Source organism: Poecilia formosa, unplaced genomic scaffold (assembly GCF_000485575.1).
Source record: "Poecilia formosa unplaced genomic scaffold, Poecilia_formosa-5.1.2 Scaffold549, whole genome shotgun sequence".
Lineage (NCBI taxonomy): Eukaryota > Metazoa > Chordata > Actinopteri > Cyprinodontiformes > Poeciliidae > Poecilia > Poecilia formosa.
In genome coordinates, this window is record NW_006800488.1 from 90,132 (window position 1) to 111,396 (window position 21,265).

At 36.0% G+C, this 21,265-nt stretch overlaps 1 protein-coding gene across 11 annotated transcripts in view; it reads right to left on the reverse strand.

The window, feature by feature from the left end:
* Positions 1 to 6,806: 6,806 nt before the first annotated feature.
* LOC103129486 (discs large homolog 1-like protein) overlaps positions 6,807 to 21,265 on the reverse strand; it is a 119,551-nt gene continuing 105,092 nt past the window's right edge. For 5 of the 11 annotated variants that reach the window (XM_016665127.1, XM_016665125.1, XM_016665128.1 and 2 more), the window contains 10 exons: positions 17,170 to 17,352; positions 13,926 to 13,989; positions 12,486 to 12,501; positions 10,817 to 10,858; positions 10,494 to 10,544; positions 9,618 to 9,719; positions 9,133 to 9,305; positions 8,946 to 9,055; positions 8,101 to 8,192; positions 6,807 to 7,387 (listed from right to left, as the gene is read on the reverse strand). In XM_016665127.1, coding sequence (XP_016520613.1) covers positions 7,281 to 7,387; positions 8,101 to 8,192; positions 8,946 to 9,055; positions 9,133 to 9,305; positions 9,618 to 9,719; positions 10,494 to 10,544; positions 10,817 to 10,858; positions 12,486 to 12,501; positions 13,926 to 13,989; positions 17,170 to 17,352 — 940 coding nt within the window. In that variant the 3' untranslated portion in view covers positions 6,807 to 7,280. The remainder of the gene's footprint in view (positions 7,388 to 8,100; positions 8,193 to 8,945; positions 9,056 to 9,132; positions 9,306 to 9,617; positions 9,720 to 10,493; positions 10,545 to 10,816; positions 10,859 to 12,485; positions 12,502 to 13,925; positions 13,990 to 17,169; positions 17,353 to 21,265) is intronic. The other 6 variants (XM_016665131.1, XM_016665130.1, XM_016665129.1 and 3 more) reach the window with 3 other exon arrangements.

Here is a 21,265-nt window from a genome sequence, read left to right on the forward strand (position 1 = left end):
TAAGAAAAAAAAACGAGTAGGAAGAGGTAAAATACACAAATCTTTCATGTAGCAAAATAAAACAGAAGAGTATCAGCGCTACTGTGAGGAAAAGGAAAATACGACTTTTGATCTCAGATTAAAATCTGAATTCTGAGATTACAGTCGGGCTGTTTTGATTTTCTGTGGCCCCAATGCTCTCCTGTAAAATGTTGCTTTAAAAAAGTCAGAATTTAACTTGAGAAGAGAAAAATTATATAAGGCATGTTAACCCTAACCATAAACCTGAGTGAAGTTGGCCCCCCCACCTTCTTCAAATCAGACAAAATTGGTGTCAAACGTTTGTGCTACGTTTGTGCAGCAAAAATTTTCGTTTGTGCCGCTATCATTTTAAAGATATAAAGAAATGTTTCCAGAGGTCATCCAAGGTCAACCAACCCCCCCGACCTTAGGATCAGACTCAGAAACCCGCTATAGAAGGATTTGGCCACATGGTTTTGGTAGACCTGATATTATTGTTGTTATCTTGTAGTGAAAACCAGATTTTTATCTAAAATAAAATTCCCAGGTATTAAAAAATACATAAGGAATCCATTACACTGAATGTTTCTCAATTATAGACAAGGATAAGAGAAATAGCTTTTTGCCTCACAGAAATAATGTTATATTCTCAGGAGGAAACAATTAACAATAATGGAGCTGAGAAATCATTAGAAATTACACAAACGCTTAGATCACGTGTTTAAAAGCCTGCTGAGCATAAAAACAGTTTGTCCAGACTTCCACATTTTTCCTGGGGAACAGGGAGTCATAGCTGCAACTTTGTTAAAAAAATTATAAAAGAAACATTTTGGCTCCAAAAATCTTCAGAATAGCATTAAGTTATATAAAAAAAAAACGAGTTTAAAGGTCAGTTTACAGCAGCAGTTCTGGTCTTGTAAGGCAAACATTACAGCTCAAGTTGAGGTGTAAAATGTCAGCTGATGTGCTCCAAAAATAAAACCCTCCTAACTGTCTTCACATGAGCATCCCTTGTTCTTCTGCTGCAATAAAAGAGTTAAATTAGTCACACTGAGCTCTTCGGTCACGTACAGCAGCAAGAGGGCAATATAATAATAAACAAGCTGCTTTTTCTTCACATCCTGAAGTTTAATAAAACATCACGTTTGAGTCCCATCTGCATTTTTCTGATATCAGCTGACAGCCGGACATTTCACCCTCATTACCGGATAGTTGGACATTTGAACGCAGGAACTCAGCGACCTGAAGGCGTGATAATAAGAACCTTGGACATGCCATAAAGTCAAAGGCCGAAAGTCTCACTGTGGTTGCTGACTGCAGACAGGCGTCGAGCTACACAAAGAAACTTACAGCTGACAACTTGAACATCTGTTTAAAGGGGACGTATGACGCAAAATTCACGTTTTGCTTGTTTTAGTACTTCCGTTTTGGTTTCTACTGCTCCTAAAAACGAACCAAGTGATTAAAAGAAAAACACCCAGAAGTTTTTTGGCAACAAGTTAATGTTTCTGGTAAATGATCCATTTCAAAAACCTTCTGAATATAATGTCACAAATCAACAGCACATATTTCATGGCCCCTGCGTCGTTACTTAGCAACCCAAGCCGAGCTCCAGCACGTTTGATCAGCCGTACAATGGCTGCTGGAAAAGACAAGCGTTTCATTAACTTACCATCCAGAAACCACTTTCTACATTCTTGTTGGTTGTGCAGGAGGCTCCACTTCTGCTTTTCAAATATGAACAGTTGAATAATTCCCTATCTATTTGCAGCCAATTTTACGTGAAGAGTGTAAACTTTAAAGTGACAGGAGGCCCCAAAACAAACCACTCTAAAAGGAGCTTAAAATACTCAAAATCTCTTTAAGAATTTTATACAAAAAAAAAAAAAAAAACATATTTTGTGTTTTGGTATCCTAACCTGTTCAGGGAGGCATCTTTAAAATAATGTTCTTTATTATACAAGTGACCTGTACCGTCATTTACATAATTTGCCATTTATGACAATAAGATGCCTTTTGTAACTAGTTTAGTGTTAAAGATGAATCTTTTGTTTTCCAGCCACATAGAAAAGTAACAATGTCGACTTCAATGGTTGTAGAAATGCTACATATATAGCAGGTATGACTAAAAAATTGATTTACTTTGTAGTTTAAGTCCTTGAAATTGGGCCTCTGTCTCTTTAAGAAACTTTTGCTGTTTCTGAAACTCAGAAACTTCAGGAAGTCGCTCCTTCATTAACCCTTTAGCAACATTTTCAGCAGCGTTTCACTGAGAATCAATGTTTTCTATGCTCTTGTTGAATCGACATCACAGAGAATTAATTTAAAATATCATAAAGTGGCCGATAAGCGCAGCTTTTTAAACATATTTACCTGCAGGTTTTACTGACTGGAATATGTGTCAAAAGTAATCAGACACCTAAAAACCCCCAACCTAAAATCAAGCAAATAGTGTAGCTAAATTTACTTTATTTCAGAAAAGTTGTAAATTTCCAACAAAAAAACCCATAAATTGAAATTAATCTCAGAAATTTTCTGGATTTTTTTTTTTTTTTTTTTGGAATTTTCTGACTTTTGAAAATTGTCAACATTTGAAAAGTTTTTTGTAGACAATTTCAGAGATTAGTGGACATTTACTACTTTTAAATTTTTTTTATAAATCTACATTGGCTGCAACGCGCCATAGTAGATTTGGGACATTTTCTGTTTTAAAAAAAAAACCATCTAGTTTTCAGTTTCTCTTCGGCTTGATGGAACAAATTAATTTTCAGTAAGAGGAACAAGATTCGGTCACTTTGTTTAAAAACATTTGTTATATTTAGTCAAGGCTGGTAAATTAAATAAAATCTGGTTTTGGTGCATCATTTCCATAAAAATCTCTGAATAAACATCGTTTTACCTTTTCTTAAAGCTACATTATAAAAAGACAAACACTAGATTGTAAGAAAACTATAAATTAAAAGTTTCCATCTGCATCTATCGGCTAAATTTGTATCATTTTTTAATTGCATTTTTGAAATTATTCACAAATGGCCGCTGAGCCGCACTTTGGATGAAAAAACTGCAAATTTTCAACTGAATCACCACCAAAAGTTTATCATTCAAAATATCACTATATTACTATAAATGCACAGTAGATGTGATAAGAACATTTTTATGCATTTGACAGAGAAAAAGAAAAGTCGTCTCTTGTCACAGTTAAAGGGACTGCAGTAAAGCTCAATAAAGCCTTTTATTTATTTTTGTACCAAAATAGGCAGTTAGAGCAGGGATAAATATTATATTATGTTAGATATAGATACATCTCTTTAATCGATTCTTTGCATCGGTGCTTTACTCTAACAAACAGTGGCATAGTCCCCCGGCTGAAACACGCAGCCAGAGCCGTACGGAGGTTCCCGTTCTCTCAGCCGACGGTCACAAATAATCTACTGGGATTAACAAGGAAACATAAATCCAGAAGAACAGAGGAGACGTTAAAGCTCTCAAAATGTGGTGAAAGTTGGTAGTTTTTCTGCGTTATCAGGGCGCCGCCGCTGAAAGAAGGGCCTCTCTGTACGCCTCCGTCCTCCAGTCAGCTTGGAGGAGTCGCCTTGAGGGATTAACGCGGATTAAGGGGAGACGGTGGCTGACGAGGTCCATACAAGCAAGGGCTGCGCCATCAAAAGCATCTTGAATTTCTGTCCTCAAGCAGTAGCTGATCGTCGGGTTATTTTTATCGTCCTGTCACGATGCGGCTGAAGGTTCGGTTTCCGTGACGACAGGGAGGAAACGGTGAAATTAAAGCTGCAGCTGGTTTTTATAGAGGAGGGAAATGAAGCAGGTGGTGCTGAGGTCACACAGCCAGAGTCAAAATAAAAAATGAAAATCCAAACTAAATAAAAAAACATACAGTGGATTTATGACAAAGTATTAGGACCAGACCAAGAAAAAATAAAATTATAAGAAAAAAATTGTAGTAATATGAGAATAAAGTCATATCAAAACTTCATTCTCATCTTGACTTTAATACGACTTTATAGTTATTAATACAACTTATTATTCATAAAATTACGAGAATAAAGTCGTACAAGAGTAAACTTAAATAAGGTAATATTCATAATATTACAACTTTATTATATTTTGTAACTTTATTCTCGTATTATTTTTACTTTAATAGAACAACTTTATTGATACGACTTAATAATACTTTATTCTCATTATAAAACTGCAATAATAAAGTTGCAATAATACCAAAATACAGTTGTACAAGAATAAAATAAAAATAATGTGAAAAAATTGTTTTTATTATGACTTTATCCTATTATTATTTTGACTTTATTCTCGTTTCAACTTTAAGAGTATGACTTTATTAATGCAACTTAATATAACTTATTTTCATAATAAAACTACAAGAATAAAGTCATAATATTATAATTACCTCATAATACTGCAACTTTATTTTCATATTACTTAAACTTTATTCTTTTAATTTTATTATTTTTTATTTTCTTAGCTTTGCCCCAACACTCTGTCAAACGTTTTTTATGACAAACTTTGATGTTTATGCAACGTCTGATATCTTTGTTTACTAAAAATGTGTAAAAATAAAAACCTTCACCAAAATCTCCTTCATAACTTTAACAGAAAGACGCGTCACACAAGATGCTTTAGGAAATCAGCCCTCGTTAGTGCAACTACATTTAGAGGGAAGGAGTCACGATGATGATGATGAAGAAGAAGGAGGCGTTTCACTGCTTAAGGTCAAAGTGCACGGAGCGTGTAGGAGACAGAAGTCTGAGGTAAAGCCAGAAAAAGGAGAAATCCTGGAATTACTGGAGAGAATCGCTTTTACTGCTTTTTAAAAATAATAAAATCTCTTCTGATTTAAAATGTTAAGGTTTCCTCTTGAGCTGCTAAAAAGTCAGATTGATCCGATTTTATTATGTTTCAGTCAAATTTCCTTCCAACTCTGCATATTTACTGACCAAGTATGGCGAGTGGAAAACATAGTAACACATTTACATTTCATTTTTGTTCTTTAGTCCTGGGGAGCCCAAACTTTCTGTCGAGTCAAAAGTACTTGTGGGCCAAGAAAAACAAACCAAATAAAGTTGTCCACGTTATTATTTATTATTTTATTGAAGAAAATTCATGTTTATTTTTATAATCAAAACACTAAAATAATTTTGCTGTATTAAATCAACTAGTTTTTAAATTACTTTGGGCTTGGCTGAACAAATTAGATCTCAGTTATAAGAACAGGATTTGAGTTATTTACTTCCAAAACGTTTAGTTGAGTTTAACATTGAATAAAAATCTAATTTTGTGCCCCAAAGTCAGCCTGGCTCCACTTATCACACAAGCTTCACTGTAAAAACATCAATACTTTGTGCAGTACTTAACATTTTCCATTTAAATTATGTAAATAATTTTTAATGTAGATTAAAATAAAGTTTAAGCAAATCTGTATTGTTTTTTAACTACTGTTGAGGACCACAAAAAAATTAGTCGAAGGGCCACAAATGGCCCCCGCGGCACACTTTGGACACCCCTGACTTAGAAGAACAAATTCCCATCCCAATACTCCAATATCGAGTAAAATCTCCCAAATACAGCAGATCTTTGCTTTTGATTGTCTTTTCCTGTCTCTGTAGGGTATGTCGGACCCATCAGAATATTTAAGAACTATATTTAAAAACACTAATTATGACTGTTTTTACAACAAACGTCGTTCATGTTTCTGCTCATTAAGCCTCTGCTGGAAATATTCGCATTGAGGTGAAAATTATGGTCAGGTTTCTAGTTTGAATTAGTTTCCATATTAATATTTTAGCAAAAAATATGAACCCAAAGCTTCAAATATATTTCGATGCTTAAAAAACTTTGATATAATTCTCTATATTGCATGAAGGAAATATAATTGTTACATTTAAAATTAAGGTGATCAGAAATCTCTAAAGTGATTATGAATATTTTTCATGCTACATCCATAAACAGTAGCTTCTCAACACTTTGGCTTTTGCACTGCAAAAACACAAAATCTTTAAGTATTTTTGTCTAGTTTCTTAGTTCACTTGAAATGAGACAAAACTAAGTTAAACTAACTTTTCAGTAAGATATAGGAGCTTGTTTTAAATAAATAATTCCTTAATATTGATTTCAGGGGCGGATTATTTCACTTATAATACTTTTTTTCTGTTATCCTTATAGCTTTGGAAAACTTTGGAAAAATGTCTTGTTATAAATGAAAGAATCGCCCAGTGCAACTGGAACGGGGTTGCTAGGTGACGGGCTGGGCTTGGCTGGCGTTGCTAGGTGACGGGCTGGGCTTGGCTGGCGTTGCTAGGTGACGGGCTGGGCTTGGCTGGCGTNGTGACGGGCTGGGCTTGGCTGGCGTTGCTAGGTGACGGGCTGGGCTTGGCTGGCGTTGCTAGGTGACGGGCTGGGCTTGGCTGGCGTTGCTAGGTAACGGTACTTTGGTACAAGTGAAATAATCTGCCAGTGGAATTAGAACTTTTTCATCCGTTTCTTGTTGAGAAGTCACTTATAAGTTAGTTTTGTCTTATTTCTAGTGTACTAAGATATTTACACTGGAAACTAGGCCAAAATTACCTGGTAAAATTATGTTTTTTTTGCAGTGTGATGCTGAAACGCAGGGCAGGGGAAGGTAGAATTACAATAAATATTTTCACTTCCTATATAAGGATTTTAGAGTGTAGGAAGAGAAAATGAGGATGCGAAAGGATGAAAAATGTAAAATAAAGACAGAAAGAAACTCTAAAAACACCCGATGCCATGTGGAATGACAGACAGAAAGACAGACAGGGAGTTAGATCAAGATTTTTGTCCCATAAACATGCTCTTAAAGCTACAGCGTGCAAAAGTCTGCCTCTTGGTGACAATATTATCATTACAAACTGATACATGAATGCATTACTCTTTGTTAATATGAAAACAACAACGACAACAACAATAAGAAGAACAGTAGTGAAATAAATCAGATCATGGTGCAAGTTGCCTTGATTTGAACCAACTCCTTAAACATTAAGGAACCAAGCTGAAGGAAGATCCACCCGGAGGCTGCCGGACCGACCCGAGGTCCTCCCGGTGCAGGAAGGAGCCGTCCCAGACAGTCCCGGCCGCGCCGCGCCCGCCGACATCGTGTGCTTGTGTGGAAACACGTGTGTGCAGCAATGCAAAACAGAGGAAGCAGGCTGATAGTAGAAAAAAATAAAATCAAGTGGGAAGTGCAGAGACAGTAATGTGTGTGCGTGGATGTTTTCCATGTGTGTGTTTGTTCAGAGGCGCTCCTTGGTGGTCACCCAGATGTAAGGACCCGACTGCTCCTCGATGATTTGCTTCACCTGCGAGTAAATTTCCTCTAAAGAAGAGCCGTGGATTATTGCTGCAAGAGAGACAAACACAGAGATCAGTGGGTTACAAACAAAATACAAGTTGTTTCTGAGCAGGAAGGAGCAGAAAATAAATAAAATAAATCACTAAAATGTTCTCCCCATTTTTTGAACAAAGTTTAATGAAATTTTAGTCAGTTCTGCTTATTTTGTTTTATGGCGTCTTGTGACTTTAAATCCACACCCCCACCCCCAAACTCAAAGTTTACACTCACACGTAAAAATAACTTGCAATCAGATGTGCAATTATACAACCATACATCTTTGAAAAGCAGAAGTGGAGCCTACTGCACAACCTACAAAAGTGCAGCAAATAGTTTCTGAATAGTAAGTCAAGAACGAAACAGTTGTCTTCTCCAGCAGCCATTGTACAGAGCATACAGCGGTAAAACCAGCTGACAAAATGTTATGGAGATCAACTGGGGTTGCTAGGTAACGACGCAGTGCCCACTCAATGTAACTCTACAATCGGTTACATCAACCAAACAACAAAAAGGCAAATGCAGAAAGGAATAAAGTCAAGGAAAAGATGAGAAAAATTACTAGTCTGAAATAAAAAGTCATATTCATATCATTGTTTTTTTTTTTATATGTGTGTGTGTGTGTGTATGTGTGTGTGTGTGTGTGTGTGTGCGTGTGTGTGTGTATGTGTGTGTGTGTGTGTGTGTGTGTGCGTGTGTGTGTGTGTGTGTGGAAGTTGACTAACCGGTGAAGTACTCTGCAAACTCCTGCTCCAGTTTGATGCCTCTGTCGAAGGCCTTCCTCGCCTGTTCCTCTGTCAAACGCTTGTTCATCTCTCTGCAGAGAGCAAATGTTGAAAACATGATTTTACTTTTAAGTGTAAACTAAACCTGAGGTTGTAAACAAGAAGGAATGTGGTGCAGTAAACCTGCAATATATTTTTATACAGAAAAAGATACTGTGAAAAATTTCAAAATGCTAATAAATAGATTCATAAACACAAAAACAAAATATGTTACATCTATAATTTCAGTATGTTTTAGTTTTATAATTCTAATCCATGGCACAGTTCCAGTTAGTTAATTATTGTTCGTATTTATTTCATTTTACAAAAATGTTTTCTCAATTTCAGTTTTTGTTATATAATTAGTTTTAGTTAACTACAATAAGTAAGGTGGAATCAACTGACTCACTCACCCTCTGGTTACCTAGCAACAACCTTCTGAGTAACGTATGGTTACCTAGCAATGACTTATGGTTACCTAGCAACTACTTATGGTTGCCTAGCAATGAACCATAAGTAGTGATTTAGTAACTTGCGCAGCAGCAATGTAAGGTTTTGCTACTGTGTCCCATAATTGCTTAAAAATGAAAAAACGCGGCGTGGAATGAAAACTGGATGGAACAGGAAAGGTCATGTCACCAGTTTTGAATATCTCTGACATTTAAAACAGAAATCCCACCAATTGTTATGCTGTGATACATTTTTCAGCCGTAGCGTCCAGTCCTATTTAAAACGAAGCATTTCTCTGTAAAACCTTTCAGTTCGAAAGCGTACGAGCGTCGTTATTTAGTGCATCTGCTACTCACAGGATGTTGTCGACATTTCGTGGTCTAAGGAGGATGGCGATGGGGTAGAGGCCCGCCATCTGGAGACGCTTTATGGCATTCCCAGAAACATCCAGGATGCAGTGTTTCCCCTGCAGGAGAGCAAGAGTCCGACAATCAGCCGCCTTCACGGCGCCCCTCCTCCAGGCGCGTGGCTAGCGGGCCTCACCTTGTCGGCGACCTCTCTGACAGACTGTATGCTGGTCCCGTAGAGGTGGTTGTTGTACTGCCCCGCCTCGATGAACTTGTGTTCCTGAATCTCTCGCTCCATCAGCTCTCTTGAGGACATGAAGTGATAATCTCTGCCGTCCACCTCGTAGTCTCTCCGTGGCCGTGTTGTGTCTAACAGGATTCACACAGATTCAGATCAGGCAAAAAAATTAAAATTTCGCTGCACAAACACAAAATCTAAATTATATTTTGTCAGGTTTCTAGTGTGAATATCTTTTACATTTGAAAAAAGATGCAACAGTTAGTTTAAATTAATAATTCCTTAATATTGAATTAAAAAACTAGTTCCACTGGCAGATTTTTACACTTATTACAAAACATTTTTTTCTCGTTAAAAGTAAAACACAAAATTCTGAGAGATGAACCAACACTTTTCCCTCTATTTTAAGGGATTATTGACTTAAAACAAATCAAGAAACTTACGTGGGACACAGGATCCAAACTTTTCAGGAAACTCAGAGATGAGGTCATCATTGACCCGATCCTTCATTGGTCCAAGCACGATGACTGGCCGTGTGTAATTAACTGGGAAAAGTGAAAAGAAGGACGTTTACTTCCATGAAAAGACACTTGTTTGATTACAAAAAGGAAAACGGGCTGAATCTGACAAAATCTTTCACAAAATTCACTGCTGATGTTTTATGAACTACAATTTAGTCATTGTAACCAAAAAATTACACTTTAAAAATTATACTTTAAAAATACAAGAGAGATAAATCTAACAGGACCAAAAAATGTCTTACACTTTAATCCGATCCTGCAGCGTACAATAATTTTAACTAGACAGAGAAGTAATGAAATCTTAAATCACTGCACAGCCAAAACTTAAAAGTTGTTTTGTACGTTAATAAATCAAAGAAATCCAGTTTGAAAATTATTTTGGCCTTGGAAGAGAAAAGAAAGATGTTCAGTTTATTCTAATTTCTTTTAATTTGTTTTGTGTTTTAAACCAGGTTTAATAAATTAGTTAAAATCCAACTGAGTTCTCTAAAATCGGTTGTTCTTGTGTAGATGTCAGTTGATAAAAGTTTTCTTATTTACTACGAAATAAAAAGAAAAATCGAAATATTCTCTTGTAGAATAAACTAAAATAAATGATTGAAGACAGAAATAGTATTATAGTAGAAAAATGTAAAATTAGATGATTCTTTGCACATTTGTAGCATCGTCTGAGTTCCCGACTAGAAGACAGTGCTGTTTTGGGGGAAAAGCATCTCAAATGCTGTCAGGTGATTTAATGATTTATAGAAATAACTGAAAAAGGTGAGTAAAAAGTAAAAATAAGAGTAATTTATGTACCTTCCTGCTGCACAACAGGTTGGTATGTAAGGAGGATCTCCTCCTGGCCAGCTGTTCAAACAGAAACAAATACTTTTAAAGGCTTAATGATCACATATTTGACACCACACCAAATTCCTACCCACTTCTACGTTGGAAAGAAAACTTCTCCAGCAGCTCTGGAAAAGTAGAGAGAAATATGACTTGCACACAAAACCCACATGCACATAATTAACACACACAGAGAAACACACACACCCACGGACAGACGACATGGAAAACACAAGAGGATGTAGAGCGAGGCGCAGCGGAGAAATGGAGGACAGAGGAGGATCTACACTTACAGGAACTACTCTCACTATCACTGGTGCCAGAGGTTACCAGCGCTGGAAGGACAAGACAGGTCAGAGTCAACACACACACATCCACACAATTACGTACACACACACACAACTCACAGGAACACAAACACCCTTACACGAATACAATGTCTTATATTTAGTCATCAGTTTTCTGGAGGCACAACCATTTTAAAGCCAAAATTAAGCAGCTGTTCGGCAACTCAAGTCGTTTTTCTCTGTTGTAAATAGTAACACTGCAAAAACACAAAATCTTACTCAGTATTTTTGTCTAGTTACTAGAGAAAATATCTTGGTACACTTGAAATAAGTCAAAACAAACACATAAGTAACTTCTCAGCATAGGAGCTTGTTTTGAGTAAATAAGTTCTTAATATTCATGAAAAAGTTCTAGTTCCACTGGCAGAGTATTTCACTTGTAACAAAGCACCGTTACCTAGCAACCCCAGCCAAGCCCAGCCTGTTACCTAGCAACCCCAGCCAAGCCAAGCCTGTTGCCTAGCAACCCCAGCCAAGCCCAGCCTGTTGCCTAGCAACCCAGTTCTACTTTCACTGGAAGATTCTCTCACTTATAACAAGACATTTTCCCCATTTCATAAGTGCAACAAAATTAATCCACCAACAGAACTAATACTTTCTAATCAATATTAATGAAATGTTGATTTAAAACAAGCTCCTATATTTCACTGAAAAGTTACTTGTAAGTTAATTTTGTCTTATTTGCACAAGAAACCCAGTTCTAGTTCCACTGGAAGATTATTTATCTTACAATAAAACATTTACTCCATGTTATAAGTGAAATAATGAGAGGAACTAGCATTTTAATTGCTCAGTATTAAAGGATTATTGACTTAAATCAGGCTCCTACATCTTACAGTAAAGTTACTTATAAGTTAGTTCTGTCTTATTTCAAATGTACTAAAATATTTGCACAAGAAACTAGACCAAAATTACTTAGTAAGATTTTGTGTTTTTGCAGTGAAACATTATTATACTTCTTATTCCTAAAGAAAAGTCTGAATTATAAAAACTCAGAAATCAGGCATAAAATTCTGACTGGTGCAGCTTAAAGCTGATGTTAGCACAAGAGTCTGCACTACACTACAATGCGAAAGCTGCTTTTAAAGCAGAGACAGGCCTCTGGGTTGTGCTGATGTAATAAAAGATGATTTATTTGACTTCTGTGCTTTCCACTCCAAACCTCCAGTTTGCAAATGCAGCTTTCCTTTTTTCGAATCAGCAAATTTTTATTTTTTACAAAGATCTGCAGAACATGAAAAGAGGAAGTGAAACATCTGTGTTGCAAGACACAGAAATAAAACTTGAACTGTTTCTTGATTTAACAAGGAATCATTGTGAAAAACAAAACAGGGTAAGATTAAGCAAAATTTCAGTTAATTAAAAACAAATAAAGCAGAAGATTATTCAGGAATAAAAAACAAATTAGGTCTAGTTGGATGAAAATAAAGCAATCTATAAATTTTTTCACTAATATACCATTTAATCTAGAAAACGACACAACAAAGTGACAAATTAGAACTATTTTGAGGGGATATTATTGGTTATCCCCTATCAAAACAGACAAAACTATTGTATCAGAACAAGCAGTTACACATAGTGACCAGCAGGTGTCAGCGATAGTTAGGTAGCTCACCTTTATCCTCTTGATCCTGGAGGAGAAAGAAAGAGAGGAGATCATTAATCACCACACACAGGACAATGAAACTGTGTGTGTGTGTTGTCAGCAGAAACACGGTTTGAAAGTCTGCTATGCAAATAACCGAGAGAAGAAGTGTGTGTGAGGGTGTGATCATTTTTAATGATCATTTCTTCATCACGTGGCGCAGCACGGCGTGAAGAAAACAGAAGAGTGAGATCGAGCCGACAGCGCAGTGCTATCAATAGCTTGTGCTAAAATTTGTGTCAGAGCTCATCTTTACACTGAAGTAATGCTGCAGCCTCAGATCTGATCAAGTTCTAACATTTAAAGGGGACTTATTGTGCTTCCTTCAACATGTAAGGCCAGGATTTCTGCATAAAATCATTCTTAGATAATGATATTTTAATCTTATGGTCACTTTAACATCCCTCCAACTCAACTTTTACACTCGCACGTGAAAATGGCTGCAAACAGATGAGCAATTATACAACTGTACATGTTTGAAAAGCAGAAGTGGAGCCTCCTGCATAACCAACTAGAATGCAATAAGTGGTTTCTGGATGATAAGACAACATAACAGTTATCCTTTCCAGCAGCCATTGTACGGCTCATACAGTCGTACAACCAGCTGATTAAATGTCCTGGAGCTCTGCTTGTGTTGCTAGGTAACAGGCTGGGATTCACTGTGGTTGCTAGGTAACAGGGTGCAATGACTGCATGCTGGAGGTTTTGGAAACGGCTCATTTTTCAAACACCAAAAAACATCAACTTACTGCCAAAAACCGAGTACCATGGCAGTTTTTAGAAGTAGTAGGAACCCAAATGGAAATACAAAAAGGTCAAAAATGTGAATTTTGAAAAGTAATACGCATCTCAATAAGTCTTGTCTTAAAGCAATATTTCACTTGCTTATGCACCTGTTCCCATAAGAATATCCTTTCTTATATATAGAAAGGATATAACCCAAATATCCTTTCTGGGATATTTGGGTTATGAAATAAAAAGTAAATCTTTTGAGTTTTCCTCAGTTTTACGTGAATTTGGCACAAGCTAAATCCTTATTCCTGCTAATCTCCAGGTTTCAGGTGTTAGGTCCCAAACTTTAATATGAGAAGGTGAAAAACCAGAAACATCGACTGAAATGACAAGAGGGATTATCTTTATCTTGATCTTTTTGTTGGTTTTTGTAGCACCTTAAAATACTAACAACTAGCTTCTATGTGAAAAGAAAATCTCTTTTTTTTTTTTTTTTACATTTGATCAACACTTTGGTTTCAGGTTTTTGCTGTAAGTTGGAACCATTTCAGGCAAAATTACAACTTTTAGAAAGCTGGAATCAAACTATTAATTAAATTGTTCACTTGTTACAAAGAAATGAGCTGCGACAGCTAAACGGCCAAACGTTTAGGGTCAGCATGAGGTGCACAAACTCACCGATCTGTCCTGAGACCTCGACACTCTGACCATCTTTAGCCTCGACCTTTCCTTCTTCTCTGCTCTGTGAGAGAAACAAAATGAGCAAAAACAGAAATCAACACTTACAGAGAAGAAACTCAAGTTTTCCTTAAGAAGATAATAAGAAATAAAACGAATCTCAACACACAAAACGCATCAGGGCCATTATAAAAAAGAGGAGTAAATTTTCAGCAGAAAACTCAGAAATTCTCTAGTAAAAAAGTCTGAAAAGTCAAAAACTGCTAGAAAAACATTTTTTTAATTAATATTAATTAATATAGAAAAAAACTTGAAAATGTTTAGATTAATCTTGGACAAAACAAGAACATTTCTGAGTTTGAAAAGTCAGATTTTCTGAAAGAAAATTGGAAATTTCTCAACTTGAAAAGTCTATAATTAGCCAGAAAAAACAAAAAATATTTTGAAATTAATCTCAGAAATTTTCTTGGAAAAAAAAGAGGACATTTCTGAGTTTAAAAAGTTGAAAATTTGCTAGAAAAGAACTCAAATTTTGAGACTAATCACCAACATTTTATATAAAAAGCATAAAAACGTTATGAGTTTTAAAAGTCTGTTTCCTTGTTAAATTTTAGAACTACAATGAATGACGTCCTTTTCTAAAAACAAAACATGGGATTGGTACAGGGTATTTTTCAGTCAAGACATTTGGCCAACATGACAAACACCTTTATACTTTTTCTAAAACGTTTGGTGAAATAATGCTTCAGCGTTGACACTGTTAGCGAAGCGGCTAGTCAGTTAGCCCTAGCGTAGCAAGCTGAGCCACTCCATCCAAACGGGGAGACGATCCTTCCTCTGCTACCCGTTTCCTCTCATCCTCTGCCTCCCGTCTCTCCCTCTCCGTCCCTAACACTTCTCTCTCCTCCCTCCCTGTCACCTGCCTCTGCCACACTGGGAAACATCGCTCTTCCAAACAGACTCCTCACACCTCAGAAACCTGTCAGCATCTGTGAGCCGCCTGAGGAAATGGCGTCACCAAGACAAGGAGGATTTTTTTAGCTTTCTTCTCAGATGAATTTATCTACTTATAAACTGCAACGACACTGAATAATTAGAAAAATTACACTTTACATAAAGTAAATCTAGTCTAAAGTAACTGAGGAAAAAGCTCAGTGTGCTCGGTTCAAGGATAAAGTATTTATTGTTGCAAAGCATGTGGCTGCATCATCAGAATAAAATAATATAATACAATATATAATAAAAGAGAACTGACAAACATTCATTATGCATTAGAAAAACATTCTCTAAACTTGAAGTTTTCTTTTTATGTAAAATTCACAGATTTCCTCCATTTATTTGCTATTTCTTGAAACTGAACAGCTTCATAAATTATTTATCAGCTTCAAAATCAACAAAATAAAAGTGAAAACTTTAAGTTGCAGGTAAAAATCTTCCAGACCTCTAAATCTAATTTAACATTTCAATAAACCCTGAAAACCCAAACATCCAGATGTTTTCCTAAACGGTTATGAACAAAGAAGAGTTTCTGATAGATGTTATTTCTTAAAGATAAAGGCAGAAACATTTCAGACGTAGATTCTTTGCACATGCCAGAACACATTTGCCATTTCTTTTTATGTAACTGTCGCCCTTGTCAGATCCGATTTGCTGGGTGTCATTTACACGTTCTGACCCACATCTCCCAAAAATCAACTTCAAGACACTTTATGATTTTGGAAAAATATTCTGCAAGACAAAAGCAAATCATTTCTAACATTGCGTGTCCATCAGGGCGGATCTACTCAGTCTAGTTCTATGCTTTGTTGTTTATTTTGCATTATATTTAGAATTCCTAATTGCACTTTCTAAACCATTTGAAAGAAAGTTTAAGTTTATTTTTTACATGTTTGACCAAGATAAACAACCTATTTTATTCAATTTCAGTTTCTTTATTTTACTCCTACTAGCGCTGACTTAAACTGTCTATTCGGAATAAAAAATATTTGTTTTGACATATAAATTAAATAAATACTTTATATATAATAGGTCATATTTAAATGCAACCGTCAACAAAGAGAAGCAGTTTTTGCTCTGTAGTTATTGTAGAAATGCAGTTTCTCCAAGTTTAAATATTTAAAAGACAAAATGATTCAGTTTTGAAGTGTAAATTTCCCCAATCATTTAGTTTTCATTCATTCATTCCAGAGGTGCCCAAAAATTTTACTCAAGTAAGAGTAAAAAAGTGTTTGGGAGAAAGTCTACTCAAGAACTGAGTTATTATCATCATCAACCATTTAACATTTGGAAATTGCATAAACAGATGGACCAAAATATAAAGTTAAATGGACATTTTGGTGTTTTAAGGACCAAGATGACAATAATTCATATTAAATAACAACATTAGGCAAAATAATTTTTTCCACATCATTTTCTTTCAATATTAAAATTCATGAAACTTTAACAGAAGCTGCAGCTGTGAGTCTGGTGAATTTTTGGTTAAAACATGTTTGATTTTCATTCAGTGGATAGAAAATCAGAAAATTTTACTCAAGAGTAGAAATACTTCATAACAAAACTATTCAAGTAAAAAATACAGTGGAGTAAAAATACGACTAAACTTACATTTTTTCAAAAGAGTTAGTCAAGTAAATGTAACTGATTCGTTAAAAAAAGACCTACATTGGCACTGAACTTCACCCTGTGTGTGATGATTTTCCTTCCTTTAGGTGTCTGGTTACTTCGTCTATTTAACAGAGTCTCCTGCACTGCTGCCATCATTTCTATGCATTATTTAGACTTTCCCTTTTACAGGTAAAAGCTTCTGACTCCAGAACGGGATATTTTGAGGTTTCACACATCTTCTCGCCCTTTAAGGGCGAAAGAACGGGACATAAATGTTAATAAAAGTCTCTTCAGTGCATATTCTGTTTGTAGTTTAGATTGAAAAAAGCTGCATTTCCATTATAAATGTGCATTATTCATGCACACAACACTTTCCTTCTGCTTTCTATCATGTAAATAACTCAAAATGTCCCCAGTAGATTTCTTCACGGTTTTATTGTGGCCAGTCACATTAGGAGACTAATCTTTTTGTGTCAGGTTGTATAAATTAAGATGTTCTGTTGTTGCGGGGAAACTTCCAGTGAGGTGGTTTGTGAGTGTTAAATGGGGTAAGTTTGAGGATCACTGCAATCCCATCAGCTACCCGGAGACATGGCCTGTGAACCCCACCGACGTCTTGTGAACCCCTTAGCGCTCTGACCTCCTTCGGCTGGGGATGAGTCCGACTTCAGGGCAGTTTGGGGGTGGGGGGCTGAGGTGGCGGGCGGGCCACCACTCCTCCTCGCCGGCGCTGCTCACATGGAGGATGTCCCCAAAGCCGAACGGCAGGGCCTGGTTGGGCGCACTCAGATCTGCAGCACTTCCATCGTAGTCGAACAAAGCTCTGGAAACAAAAGAAACAGACATTCAGTGAGAAACTGACTAAATTTAATGCACTGACAGATTACACTGCAAAAACACAAAGTATTACCAAGTATGTCTGATGTAATTTATAGTGAAAATGTCTTGGTATACTTCAAATAAAACAAAACTAACAAGTAACTTTTAAGGACGATATAGGAGCTTCTTTAAAGTCAATAATTCCTTAAAAATGATGAAAAGGTTGCAGTTCCACTTATCACTTAAAACACTGAAAAATGTCCTATTCGTGAAATAATCTGGCAGTGGAACTAATAAAACTAGTACTTTTTATTAAATCAGTATTAAAAAAAACATTGACTCAAAACAAGCTCCTATATCTTCCTTAAAAATTACTTCTAAGTTAATTTCGTCTATCTTTAAATGTACTATGATATTTATACTAGAAACTAGACTAAAATACTTGGTAATATTTTGTGTTTTTGCAGTGAACAACAGTCTTTTTTATCAGGTTTTTTTCCTAATTAGTTCTGTTAGAGCGTTAGTTGTTACAGTGCAAAAAGACAAAATATTTAGATGTACTTTCTAGTGCCAATATCTTAATATACTTGAAATAAGACAAAGTTAGCTTACAACTTACTTTTCAGCAATTTATATGAGCTTTTTAAAAAGTCAGTAATTTCTTAATATCGATTAAAAAAGCACTAGTTCCACTAGCAGATTATTTCACTTATAACAAGACATTTTCCCCAATCTGCCAGTGGAACTAGTGTGTTTTAATCTAATTAAGGAATTATTGACTTAAAACGAGCTCCTATATCTTGCTGAAATGTTACTTATGAGTTAGTTTTGCCATATTTGAAGTGTACTAAAATATTTGGACTAGAAACTGGTTTTTGCAAGATTAGTATAATATCCCTCCTAACCTTTGTGAAAATGTGTCTTCAGATTAAGCACCACTATTCATATATTAAAATACTTAATAAGCAAAACAGTTAGGAGGGAGTGTTTTTGTCCAGTTCTGTGTAATTCATGCTTGCTCTTACGTCTGAACGGTAACATGTGTGTGTGACCGCAGGAAGCAAACTCTTCCAGAGGGAAAAGACCTGGGAAAAATAGGCCAGCAATATGTTTGTGCAACTGTGTGAATGCAAGGCAACTAGGGCTGAAATAAACTGAATTCCCAAATGTCCTTCCTGGCTTCATCAATAAAACAGGGCAAAGGCACAGGAGTGAGCGACAACGAAATTAGATGGAGAAGACAGGAAAGAGACAGAGAGAGCTGTAAATAGCCTGACGAAAGGTAAAAAAAACGCCACCCAGAGTTTTAACAGCGCCTGAATAAAATGGAGGAAACCTGTAGTAAAATATTAGAAAAAGAAGAGTACAAAAAAGGGTCCGGTACTTCAGTAAAATGCTGTTAGACCAGATAATTACACATGTGAACCCCTTGCAAGTTATAGTTTACGTCCTGAAATTTGCGCATGCGCACATCGCTGGAAGCGGCGCTGCAGCGGTAGAACGGCTCCGTTCACTAAATGAAACCCGGAGATGTCGGTACGACTAATAATGCTTTGCTTTGCGCCACAGCAAAGGAGAAAACAATGCGGAAAAACTATGCAGAACAACTAAAACCACTTCTTTCTCACTCTCTGTGCCGGCTGAACTACACGGAGACTCGTTGCCACGGCAACGGGCAAAAACGATACTTAATGTTTCAGGAAAGGACTCAAACATTTCAGACACAAAGAACAAAACATTCAGTACGTTACAGTTTTATGTTTTAGGCTTTAAGTTTAATAAAAGCTGTGGTAGATCAGCTGCTGCTGCGAATAGCTAAGCTAACACTGCAAATAGCTAAGCTAACACTGCAGTGGTTGATTAGCTCATTTAAACACCTGCTCTGATCTGTCAGAGTTGATGTGTGGCTCGCCTTTTTTTTGTTTTACTGAACCGTAACACACTGAATTCCACATCACATTTTCTGTTATTGTCTGCGGCATTAATGGTTATTAAAGTCAAGAAAGAACAACTGAACTGCTTCCCTCTACCCTGTTATTATTTTTTCTTAATTGAAACGTTTTCTTGACCTTGTTATAAAGCTGTCATAGTGTTGACAATTAGCAGCAAAGCACTGTGTCCCTTTTTCTTTTTTATATCAGGCATACATTTAAGATTTACCAGGTTATATTGATAACTTGATAGCTAAAAGCATTAAGCTGCGTTTGGTGTGAATGCAATGCTAGTCATCATTAGCAAGCAGTGACCCGTGACGTCACGCTGCAATGGGTGAAGGACTGAGGTGTTGAACAGAGCGACTGCTACTACTAATTATTATAATTACTTATTAATCTGTGCTTATAAATTATATTTATTACTATTAATTAATATTATTGTTACTAATATTACTAATAATATCAATATTGTTAATATAGCGTTAATATGTTATACATGACATACATTATATATTATTATAAATAAATGTAATAATATGCGTTATAATATATGGAGGGATTACTTGTAAATACAGCAAATTAAATTACAAAACTTTATGCCCTGACATACTTCTGTTCAAATATAAACTACCATTTGATACAGTAAAGAGTAGTTTTAAAATTTAAATAAATGTTTACACATGAAACATGAAGATTCGGATCCATGAAGTAACGAGCTTTGCAGCTCTACGTCACCAGGGAATAAAATCTTAAACCCAGAGGCGCGTCTGCAAACATCCCCAATGATATTAAACCAAAGAAAGACAAAGAAAAGGTGTCACTGAGGGATGTTGTGCAGAATTATTAAACGTGTTTCTAATTCAATTACCGGCTCTTAGTTTGACATATTTTATTTGTTTGTGAGTGGAAATCTCCGCGGTATGACTCCAGGAGGAGAACAAACATTAATAATTACAATAATGTGAGACAAAAACACAATTACTTTGTTAAATAAGCTTCTGTAGCAGTTATGGCTGCCTGGGACTTCTGCAGAGTTAAATTATTACTCCATTCATGTTTAACTTTCCACCGAAAGCTCAGATGGGATTTCTGCTCATGCAGCTTTATTTCAGAGAGTGAAACAAAAGGGGAAGGGAGATGTATAATATTTCTGTGTGAGATCGGACAATACAGGCAACGATATGAAAACAGACTGCAGCATAAACCTCTTGTCCTTTTAGATCACCTGCATCTCTTTGAACAAATCTTGTATGCAGAAAATTAGACACTTTTCCCGTACAAATCTAAAGAAAAACAGTCCAGAACTAGATTGAAATACTTCAATTTAATTTAACAAAAATAATTTAAAGAAAAAAAAACACAAAAACACCTGAAGGTCAGAAGTTTGATGATGTAACACAGATTAATAAGTATTAAGTACACCTGCAGTTTTTGTTAAAGTTTCATAAGTTTTATTTATTGGTATTGATGATATTGGTCTGAGATTTATTTGGTATTGGATCACATACCTCTAACATTCAGCATCTTTAAGCTGATACGATTTAACAGTGATATGAACATGTGAAATATTGAATGTAAAGGTGTTTTCACGCCTGATGGTCCATCAGACTCGGTTCGATTCGTTACATTTTCAGCTGCTGCGGTTCTCTTTCACACTGCATTGAGTCAAACTGACCAAACCCTTTGCAAAACCTGTTCACCTCCTGGCCTGTGGGGGCGCTGCACCAAGAACCAATGAAGGAAACGACACAAAGACATCAGAAGAAGACACTAAGCTCAACTTTCTTCTTCAGGAAATGTAAAAAAATATGGGGTGGCATCAGATATTAACTCAAAGGATTTCTCTTTTGTCTTCGGTAAAAAATAAAACACAAGCCATTTCTCCTGCCAGCACTACCTTAGTGCGTTTGGTTTGGTTCTATTTACCCAGAATGCACCGAGCTATAGTTAATATCCTGCTTTTGGAGCGATCTCATTTGAATT